We start from the raw sequence: 11,894 nt of genomic DNA, 5'->3' as shown, positions 1-11,894 counted from the left end.
AGTGGAAAACCACAATACAGGCTGATCCAACTTTGATGTAATGTCCTTAAAACAAGTCAAAATGAGGCTCAGTAGTGTGTGTGGCCTCCACGTGCCTGTATGACCTCCCTACAACACCTGGGCATGCTCCTAATGAGGTGGCGGATGGTCTCCTGAGGGATCTCCTCCCAGACCTGGACTAAAGCATCCGCCAACTCCTGGACAATCTGTGGTGCAACGTGGCGTTGGTGGATGGAGCGAGACATGATGTCCCAGATGTGCTCAATTGGATTCAGGTCTGGGGAACGGGCGGGCCAGTCCATAGCATCAATGCCTTCCTCTTGCAGGAACTGCTGACACACTCCAGCCACATGAGGTCTAGCATTGTCTTGCATTAGGAGGAACCCAGGGCCAACCGCACCAGCATATGGTCTCACAAGGGGTCTGAGGATCTCATCTCGGTACCTAATGGCAGTCAGGCTACCTCTGGCGAGCACATGGAGGGCTGTGCGGTCCCCCAAAGAAATGCCACCCCACACCATGACTGACCCACCGCCAAACTGGTCATGCTGGAGGATGTTGCAGGCAGCAGAACGTTCTCCACGGCGTCTCCAGACTCTGTCACGTCTGTCACATGTGCTCAGTGTGAACCTGCTTTCATCTGTAAAGAGCACAGGGCGCCAGTGGCGAATTTGTCAATCTTGGTGTTCTCTGGCAAATGCCAAACGTCCTGCACGGTGTTGGGCTGTAAGCACAACCCCCACCTGTGGACGTCGGGCCCTCATACCACCCTCATGGAGACTGTTTTGATCGTTTGAGCAGACACATGCACATTTGTGGCCTGCTGGATGTCATTTTGCAGGGCTCTGGCAATGCTTCTCCTGCTCCTCCTTGCACAAAAGCGGATGTAGCGGTCCTGCTGCTGGGTTGTTGCCCTCCTACGGCCTCCTCCACGTCTCCTGATGTACTGGCCTGTCTCCTGGTAGCGCCTCCATGCTCTGGACACTACGCTGACAGACACAGCAAACCTTCTTGCCATAGCTCGCATTGATGTGCCATCCTGGATGAGCTGCATTACCTGAGCCACTTGTGTGGGTTGTAGACTCCGTCTCATGCTACCACTAGAGTGAAAGCACCGCCAGCATTCAAAAGTGACCAAAACATCAGCCAGGAAGCATAGGAACTGAGTAGTGGTCTGTAGTCCCCACCTGCAGAACCACTCCTTTATTGGGGGTGTCTTGCTAATTGCCTATAATTTCCACCTGTTGTCTATTCCATTTGCACAACAGCATGTGAAATCTATTGTCAATCAGTGTTGCTTCCTAAGTGGACAGTTTGATTTCACAGAAGTGTGATTGACTTGGAGTTATATTGTGTTGTTTAAGTGTTCCCTTTATTTTTTTGAGCAGTGTATATATATATATATATATATAAAACATTTCTTACTGAGCCTTTCCATAAGTCCACGCACGTTTCTTCAACTGTCTTCTGACTGTAATTATAGCGATGTTGATGTTGTGCCGTGATGCCAGCAGATTACAGATTGCTTTTGCCGATTGCTCATCATCTTCATGAATTTAAGCAAGTGATGTCTGCTAAATAATCAAGTTAGGTTTCTCCAGAAATAAATAATTCTAAATAACAAACTGTCTTTATTTACAAATTAGTGAGAATGTCTCATCCCATGTTCAAGAATAGCCTTTTTCTCGCTCGAATTGCCTTTTTCTCGCATTTAACTTAGGTTAAATGGAAAAAAATCTCCAAAATATTGTTACTTTTTAAACAAAGCTATTATTATTAATTAATTTCGAATTATATAAAAGCCCCTTAGATATTCACAGATATTCTCACAGATCCTAACGGAAAATGCCACTTAGATATTAATTTAGAGTTCTCCAATCCTCTAGACATTGTTACTGTTGTAAATGACTATTGTAGCTGGAAACTGCTGATTTTTTTTCATGGAATATCTACATAGGTGTACAGAGGCCCATTATCAGAAACCGTCACTCCTGTGTTCCAATGGCACGTTGTGTTAGCTAATCCAAGTTTATAATTTTAAAAGGCTAATTGATCATTAGAAAACCCTTTTGCAATTATGTTAGCACAGCTGAAAACTGTTGCCCTGAATAAAGAAGCAATAAAACTGGCCTTCTTTTGACTAGTTGAGTATCTGGAGCATCAGCATTTGTTGGTTCAATTACAGGCTCAGAATGTCCAGAAACAAATAACTTTCTTCTGAAACTCGTTAGTCTATTTGTGTTCTGAAAAATGAAGGCTATTCCATGCGAGAAATTGCCAAGAAACTGAAGATCTCATACAACGCTGTGTACTACTCACTTCACAGAACAGCGCAAACTGTCTCTAACCAGAACAGAAAGAGGAGTGGGAGGCCCTGGTGCACAATTGAGCAAGAGGACGAGTACATTAAAGTGTCTAGTTTGAGAAACAGACGTATCACAAGTCCTCAACTGCCAGCTCCATTAAATAGTACCACAAAACAACAGTCTCAATGTCAACAGTGAATAGCCAATTCCGGGATGCTGGCCTTCTAGGTAGAGTTCCTCTGTTCAGTGTCTGTGTTCTTTTGCTCATCTTTTCTTCTTGTTGGCCAGTCTGAGATATGGCTTTTTCTTTGCAACTCTGCCTAGAAGGCCAGCATCCCGGAGTCACCACTTCACTGTTGACGTTGAGGCTGGTGTTTTGGGGGTACTCTTTAATGAAGCTGACAGTTGAGGACTTGTGAGGTGTCTGTTTCTCAAACTAGACACTCTAATGTACTTGTTCTCTTGCTCAGTTGTGCACCGGGGCCTCCCACTCATCTTTCTATTGTGTATACATTTCGTTCTCAGCATCAACAAAACTCTATCCACTCTTGTAAAGTGTGTCCAGGTGAGTTGGATGCAGCCACTAATTGACCACACCTGATCTTAATGAGTGCTTGTTTCCTTTGAAATAGGGTCTGTTTGAATAGACTAAAATGAACAGCTTTGCATGAGTAAAAAAACATGGCATGCTAGCCCCATTCTGTTGGCGTAATAGACTAATTCCATTGATAGAGAACAGAAGGTTATCGGTTTGAATCTCACATATGCCGTATCACAATAAAAAATAAATGTCTGTGCATGATTTATGCCTAAGAATTAATTTCTATGTGTCCTATCTTTGCTTGGAGTGTTATTGGAACATTCGGTGAAAGTTTTAAGGAAGTTATTAAAAACCTCCAAATACCCTGTAGTTTCTATTCTCAGAGCGTCAATAAAACCTCCCAGGAAAATGTTCAAGGAACCAGAGTAAAACGTTCTCAGATCCTCCCTGCAACCTAAAAATAAACATTCCCAGAACAGGCGAAATTTTCACTCCCGTTCTCAGAACGTTTAAAAAACGTTTAAGTTTTACCGATCAGGAAACATATGGCTTTGTTCCCAGAACCAATGGGAAACCAAAAACATACGTTCCCACAACTTCCAATGAACCAAATGTGTTAGCTGGGTGGTCTCTTTGCCACTGCCATAATGTTCTCACTGTCAGAGTCTTTAGCTTTGCTGAATTCTCCTATCACAGCTCTACATCCATTTCTGGTGTGTGTGTCTGCCCCCGTTTATTGGTGCACCCGCACCCCCGTTTCTAATACTGCAGCGAGTCTGCCATTTAAAGCCTGCTAGATTAAAACATCACAACAAAAACAAACCATAATATTTAACTTCAGATTTGCTTGGAGAAAGTGACAAATCTTATAATTTGTCACTTCGGGCTTGTTTGGGGGTGTCCGTACCAAAGTGTTCTGCTCTGATGGATCGAAGAGATGCAGTCTTTGTGGCCTATTAAAGTTGGTGGTGTGTTTTTGGCTTGTTGTTGACATGCTTATTGAGGTTCCTGTGCTGCCAGTGCCACATGCCAGATAAACATGACCATCATAGAACTAACGTCATTATTGTCGGGGCTAGATTGCGTTGCAACAAGTTGATAGGAGATATGTGTGGTCTAGTGTTTCTAGGAGTTTCAACATTGGTTACATTTTGGGTTCTGTAGAATCTGAATGTTACTAAGTAGCACAGGAGGCTGCTGAGGGGAGGATGGCTCATTCATCCGCCCTCCACTCCCCTGTAACTATTCCCCAGGTCGTTGCTGTAAATTAAAATGTGTTCTCAGTCAATTTACCTGGTAAAATAAGGGTAAAATCGAATGGCATAAAACAAATGGAAACCATGTGTTTGATGTATTTGATAGCATTCCAGTAATTCCCCTCCAGTCATTACCACAAGCCCGTCCTCCCCAATTAAGGTGCCACCAACCTCCTGTGCTAGGTATGCTAGTAACACAGGTAGACTCACCTTACAGGAAGAGGATTGTGGTTTTAAGGGTTTGTAACTAGGACACTGTGTAAACATGAATTTAATTGATTAAATTGCAACCTATATGTTATTAAAGGCCCTACTTTAGGATTATCAGATTACACGGCATGATAATTCCTCTTTTGCAGTCCAATATTTCAAAGTGCGGGTAGCCTATTTTCCTACAGCAAAATTTTGTTAATCCTGCTGGATTTTGTCTTAGTATTTTAATACATTCTGTATCTTCTTTTTTACATGCTTTCAGTCCCAACAATGACAAGCACACATTTTAATTTAAGGGTCCAATAAAGATTTATTAATACATCAGGATCAGGAGTTTGTATAGAGTACCTAAATGATTTATATCAATGTGGTTACATTAACTGTACAGAATTAATAAGGTTAATGAAACAACAAAATATAGTGAACTTTATCCAACTATCTTCTAGCTGTAATCTACTTAATTTCCCTTGATATAAAACCACTTACATTTACATTTTAGTCATTTAGCAGACACTCTTATCCAGAGCGACTTACAGTAGTGAATACATACATTTCATGCATTTTTCTTTTTTTGTACTGGCCTCCCGTGGGAATCAAACCCACAACCCTGGTGTTGCACACACCATGCTCTACCAACTGAGCCACAGGGAAGCATCAACATTTACCATTTGCTTTAGATACATCGACATCTACCTGTAATCACACTTAACTATAATCCCATGAAAATCATTTCAATTCCAAACACACTCTATTGCTCTATGAGCTTTCGTGGAAGTTGGCCAAGTCCAAAATATATCTCCCAATAGGAATCCTCTTCACTGTTGCTCAATTCTGTTCCACCCCTTTCACACACGTGTCCACTCAAACACCCCCATTTTTGGATTTTAAATGAATTGAATTAACTAATGTTGACAAATTTGAGAAAAAACTAATGTTAGTGGAAATCTGTCTGCAATCTGCCCATCCTTACACCAATGTAAGGCTTTTACATTTGTGAAGGGAGTAGAATGAGTCCACACAGAAGGGGAGTTCATGTTTCTGAGAATAGGAGAATTTACTGTATTAACTGAGAGCAGATAAAAATGGCTCCAGTGCCACAGCTTCATAGTCCAGACTCTTTAGTGTGCCACTGGAATGTTGGCTGAATTCAATCAACTTTGCTCCAACCCTTCCCAATAGCATGGGAAATATTATACTGTCTAATCCAGCAAAACTCAATGCCTGATCTTTAATGAGGCAAAGAGGAGAGGAAACAGGAGGAACATTAGTAAGAGCCCTTGTACAGTCCTGTGAGGAGCTCTCTTTCACTCTCTTCATGGCTCAGCGATTATTCCCAAGGATAGTCCGGTTAGATGAAGCCTTCCACGAGACAAAGAGGAGAGGAACGAGGATGTAATTACAGTCTTCCATTAGAACTACCTGTTACATGTATGTTGTCAGTTAGGGGCTCAATTGTCAAAGTGCTATTTGTCAGCGGCAGGTTCTCATAGTTTAACTAGGTGAGTCCGCTGGTGTCCCACTCCCACTGCAGTGTGGACCGCTCCGTGGCAAGAGCCACCCTCAGGCCCCCGTTCTGATCCTCCAGCATGGGCTCTATGAACACCACGTGCTTGTTGCTCAGTGTGGGGGAGAAGATGGAGGCCAGGGTGCCCGGGTTGTAGGCCGGGATGGGGATGGCCTGGGGCTGCTTACAGCACCCACACCGGCAGGGTGTCAGGTAGAGGTACATGAGTATGACAACCAGGGAGACCACACAGCCCAGCAAGGTGGTGTAGCCTGTGCTGAAGGAGTAAGGCATGGCACTGACCACGGTGACATTCACCTCCCTAGTTGCGTTCAGCATGTGTTTGTTGTCCCGGGTCATGCATACATAGACTCCCGTGTCATTCACCCTGGCTGCTGGGATCTCCAAAGTCCCATTAGGGAACACGTTCATGAGGGTGTCATTGAAGCTTGTCCAGGTCAGATGCTCCTGATTTGGTGAGACCCACATGTATGACAGCTCTTTACCTCGAAGGGAGGTTTGGCAGTCCAGTTGCACCCTCTCCCCCTCGTACACTATGAGGTTGGAGATGAGAACAGCCACAGGCAGTGAGACCACCTTCCCCACCGTACAGTTCTGGAAGTAGCGGGAGTGCTGGAGGATCTGTACTGAGGAGCGGGGCTCGCCGTAGATCAGACAGGTGTTCTCTTCTGTAAACTCCCGGACTGAGTCAAAACCCCTCTGCTCCCAGTGCCAGAACACACTGTACATGGAGCACTCACACACCAGTGAGTTGTTATGGAGGTACAGTCCCTTCTGAACTGACCCCGGTAGTGCCTTCACATCCTCCCAGGGTAGTGTGGTCAGACGGTTGGAGGATAGGTCTAGCATGGTGAGAAACGGATGACTGTGGTCCTGTATGGAAAAGAAAGGGAATTCTGTAATTTGGTTGAGGCTGAAGTAAACCTTCCTGAGGCTGCTCAGACCGCTCAGCATCCCACCCTCCACGTGGGCGATACGGTTGTTGTAGAGCAGCAGCTCCTCCAGCCTCCACAGACCCTGCAGGCAGTGCTGCTCCATCACCTGCAGCCTGTTGGAGGACAGGTCCAGGTGGCGGAGGCTGGAGGCATTGTGGAAGACCCCATGGCCTATGGTGGAGAGCTGATTATTGGCCAGGCGGAGGGTGTCCAGTCTGGGCAGGCTGGAGAAGCTGCCTGGGCCAATCCAACCCAGCCGGTTGTAGCTGAGGTCCAGGGTGGCAGTGGTATGATGCAGGAGGAGGGGAAGTCTGGTGAGGCCCTGGGAGCCACAGCTCAGTGTGTCCGAGGTACAGAGACAGATGGAGGGACATGTCCCATCGGTGGAGTGTAGCAGGAGACACAGCAGCACCACAGTGGTAACTGGAGGGAAGTGAGAGGTCATTCTGCTCTGGCCCAGTCTCCTAGGCAAGGAAAGAGATTTGTTATTTAAATGGGGCTCCCTGGTTAAATGAAAACAGTAGAGGGAAATTCTGAGGTAACAGAATGACGCTGAGACTCCGATCTTTCACTTTAAAGGCCCAGTGCAATCAAAAATGTGATTTGCTGTGTTTTATATATATTTCCACACTGAGGTTGGAATACTGTGAAATTGTGAAAATGATGACAATGCCCATTTAGTGTAAGAGCTGTTTGAAAAGACCACCTGAAATTTCAGTCTGTTTTGGTGGGATGGAGTTTTGTACTGAGTAGAGCATAGTAGAGCACACCACAGTACAATACAGTAAATTATACTGTACTCTAGTGTGCTCTACTGTACTGTATTATACTGACCTATACCGTACTCTACTTTTCTTTACTGTAATGTACTAATGTGTACTGTGCTATACTGTACTGTGAATCATTTGGATGGAAAATGGTTGAAAAATTATATATACAGTACCAGTCAAAAGTTTGGACACTACTACTCATTCAAGGGTTTTTCTTTATTTTTACTATTTTCTACATTGTAGAATAATAGTGAAGACATCACAACTATGAAATAATACATATGGAATCATGTAGTAACCAAAAAAGTGTTAAAAAAAAAATCCAAGAGTGTGCAAAGATGTCTACAGAGTGTGCAAAGGGTGGCTACTTTGAAGAATCTAAAATATAAAACATTATGATCTGTTTAACACTTTTTTGTTACTACATGATTCCATATGTGTTATTTCATAGTTCTGATGTCTTCACTGTTATTCACTGTTATTCTAAAATAGTAAAAATAAAGAAAAACTCTTGAATGTGTAGGTCTGTCCAAACTTTTGACTGGAACTGTGTATATATATATATATATGCCTTAATTTCTCAAATATAGACTCTTAGCTTCCATTTGACACCAAGTGTGATGTGCTCCTATAAACCTACTGATCATGGGGCTTTTTACATGGAAATGCCCAAGAGAGATCTTAATAGTGGATGGTCAGAATACTTTTACAGGGCTAAGCATGAAAAATGTATCACTAAATAAACCATAGAAAGCCTTTATAATCTGTAAATTACCTCTCTGTCTAGAAGTTTTATAATCCGTGCCCCCTTTTTTTATTATCCAGTGATTTTTATTATCCACTTATCGCATATATACCCTGATAATTATATGCATTTAACTCATTCTAGTGAAACTACCAAATATTTTATTTATGAGGAAACAAACAGTCACAGTAACAACACTTTGCGATATCCTGATGCATGTTTTCATTAAGAATGTTCTGTCTTTGTAGTCAAGAGTAAAAGTACCAGGGGTTAATATACAGAATAGCAGTTCATTTTACCTGAAGAGTAACTCCCCTCCTGTAAAAGTGATTCAATGGTTTGTCTTCATCGTCACCAAAATGCTATTAAAACTTGATTGCTACCACTGACACATAAGTGTCATGAATAAGATTAAAGAACATGACCAGAAGTTAATCACACTATCAGATATTTACTCTACGACACCTCCAAGACCTGCTCAAACAAACTTCTCAAAGATGATGAATCCTGTTTGTTTTCTCTTTCCCCAAAGTACTTTTCATTATAAGCAATCCTTCACAGAAGTATCCAATTGTTGCTTCTAACTTCAGGACCCCAAAATTGTACTTCATTATAAGCTATCCGCATGTACCCAACTGTTCAGTTCGAAGTGAAAGCTTCTGATCCCTCTCCCCAGGTGGAATCCTGAGCAGAGATGCCTCTCTCTCACTCACTCAGTCTCTGTCCGCTGTGAAAGTTGCTCTGAGGGCTTTATCCATCCTCCGCTGCGAGCGGTGCTTTATAAACATCCTGCAGTGCTTTGCTGTGTGTTACAAGCACAACACAGTTCACTTAATCTCCCACAATCTCATATAGAGCATACCATGTTTCTCCACCACTCTCATGATTAAATAATGATGGTTGTTTCCCTCCTTACTCTCTACTACTGTGCCTTCTTTTTCTCTCTCTCCCCATTCTCGCCGCCTCTCTCTCGTGACCCTTTTCTCTTTCTCTCTTTCCCTCTTCAATCTGCCTTCTTTTTGCCATTAACAGAGGATGGGGTTTGGAGGCTTAAAACATTAACATTTAACATTTAATGCGGTGACCATTACAGTCCCTTCAGAAAGTATTCACACTGACTTTTTCCAAATGTTTTTGTGTTACAAGGAATATTAGAATTGATTTAATTGTAATTTTTGGGGTCAACGATCTACACAAAATACTCTGTAGTGTCATAAAAAAATGTTTTGATGAAAAATAAAACACAAATATACAGTTGAAGTCGGAAGTTTACATACACCTTAGCCAAATGCATTTAAACTCAGTTTTTCACAATTCCTGACATTTAATCCTAGTAAAAATTCCCTGTCTTAGGTCAGTTAGGATCACCACTTTATTTTAAGAATGTGAAATGTCAGAATAATAGTAGAGAGAATGATTTATTTCAGCTTTTATTTCATTCATCACATTCCCAGTGGGTCAGAAGTTTACATACACTCAATTAGTATTTGGTAGCATTGCCTTTAAATTGTTTAACTTGGGCCAAACATTTCGTGTAGCCTTCCACAAGCTTCCCACAATAAGTTGGGTGAATTTTGGCCCATTCCTCCTCACAGAGATGGTGTAACTGAGTCAGGTTTGTAGGCCTCCTTGTTCGCACACGCTTTTTAAGTTCTGCCCACAATTCTCTAGAAGAATGAGGTCAGGGCTTTGTGATGGCCACTCCAATACCTTGACTTTGTTGTCCTTAAGCCATTTTGCCACAACTTTGGAAGTATCCTTGGGGTCATTGTCTGTTTGGAAGACCCATTTGTGATCAAGCTTTAACTTCCTGACTGATGTCTTGAGATTTTGCTTCAATAAATCCACATAATTTTCCTACCTCATGATTCCATCTATTTTGTGAAGTGCACCAGTCCCTCTTGCAACAAAGCACCCCCACAACATGATGCTGCCACCCCCGTGCTTCATGGTTGGGATGGTGTTCTTCGGCTTGCAAGCCTCCCCCTTTTTCCTCCAAACATAACGATGGTCATTATGGCCAAACAGTTTCATCAGACCAGAGGACATTTCTCCAAAAAGTATGATCTTTGTCCCCATGTGCAGTTGCAAACCGTAGTCTGGCTTTTTTATGGCGGTTTTGGAGCAGTGGCTTCTTCCTTGCTGAGCGGCCTTTCAGGTTATATCGATATAGGACTCGTTTTACTGTGGATATAGATACTTTTGTACCTGTTTCCTCCAGCATCTTCACATGGTCCTTAGCTGTTGTTCTGGGATTGATATGTACTTTTCACACCAAAGTACGTTCATCTCTAGGAGACAGAATGCGTCTCCTTCCTGAGCGGTATGACGGCTGCGTGGTCCCATGGTGTTTATACTTGCGTACTATTGTTTATACATGGGAACGTGGTACATTCAGGCATTTGGAATTTGCTCCCAAGGATGAGCCAGACTTGTGGAGGTCTACATTTATTTTCTGAGGTCTTGGCTGATTTCTTTTGATTTTCCCATGATGTCAAGCAAAGAGGCACTGAGTTTGAAGGTAGGCCTTGAAATACATCCACAGGTACACCTCCAATTGACTCAAATGATGTCAATTAGCCTATCAGAAGCTTCTAAAGCCATGACATCATTTTCTGGAATTGTCCAAGCTGTTTAAAGGCACAGTCAACTTAGTGTATGTAAACTTCTGACCCACTGGAATTTTGATACAGTGAATTATAAGTGAAATAATCTGTCTGAAACAATTGTTGGAAAAATGACGTGTCATGCACAAACTAGATGTCCTAACCAACTTGCCAAAACTATAGTTTGTCAACAAGAAATTTGTAGAGTGGTTTAAAAACGAGTTTTAATGACTCTAACCTAAGTGTATGTAATCTTCCGACTTCAACTGTATCTTGTTAGATAACTATTCCATTCTCTGAGTCAATACATCTTAGAATCCCCTTTGGCAGTGATTACAGCTGTACGTCTTTCTGGGTACGTCTCTAAGCGCTTTGCATATCTGGATTGTACAATATTTGCACATTATTCTTTGCTAGACAGCTAAGTCTTGCCATATATATTCAAGCCGTTTTAAGTAAGAACTGTAACTAGGTCACTTAGGAACATTCAATGTCATCTTGTAAGCAACTCCAGCGTATATTTGGTCTTGTGTTTTAGATTATTGTCCTGCTGAAAGATGAATTTGTCTCCCAGTGTCTGTTAGAAAGCAGACTGAATCAGGTTTTCCTCTAGGATTTTGTCTGTTTAGTTCTATTCAGTTTCTTTTTATCCTAAAAAAACTCCCTAGTCCTTGGCGATGACAAGCATACACATGATGCAGCCACCACCATGCTTGACAATATGAAGTGTTACTCAGTGATATGTGCCTTGGTTTTCACCCCAAAAAGAACTATTTGTATTCAGGACTTAAAGTTATTATTTTTTTACAGTTTTACTTTAATGCCTTATTGCATGTTTTAGAATATTTGTATTGTATACAGGCTTACTTATTTTCACTCTGTCATATTGTCAAATAACTACAATGTTGATCCAGCTCAGTTTTCTCCCAACTGTTTTAACTGTTAAACACTTATTGCACACAGTCTATTATTATTTGACTTGTTGAGCACATTTTTA

At 42.1% G+C, this 11,894-nt stretch overlaps 1 protein-coding gene across 1 annotated transcript; it reads right to left on the bottom strand.

Moving 5' to 3' along the window:
• Window positions 1-4,650: 4,650 nt before the first annotated feature.
• Window positions 4,651-9,021, bottom strand: LOC106571852 (amphoterin-induced protein 3-like). Its single transcript, XM_045695244.1, has 2 exons — window positions 8,591-9,021; window positions 4,651-7,240 (listed from the first exon to the last, which is right to left on the bottom strand). Exon 2 carries the CDS (start codon window positions 7,219-7,221, stop codon window positions 5,812-5,814), a length of 1,410 nt encoding a protein of 469 aa, XP_045551200.1. The 5' UTR covers window positions 7,222-7,240; window positions 8,591-9,021; the 3' UTR covers window positions 4,651-5,811.
• Window positions 9,022-11,894: the final 2,873 nt, after the last annotated feature.

Source organism: Salmo salar, chromosome ssa15 (genome assembly GCF_905237065.1).
Source record: "Salmo salar chromosome ssa15, Ssal_v3.1, whole genome shotgun sequence".
NCBI classification, from domain to species: Eukaryota; Metazoa; Chordata; class Actinopteri; order Salmoniformes; family Salmonidae; genus Salmo; species Salmo salar.
The sequence above is the reverse complement of the archived record's forward strand: the minus strand, read 5'-3'. Positions and strand labels throughout refer to the sequence as shown.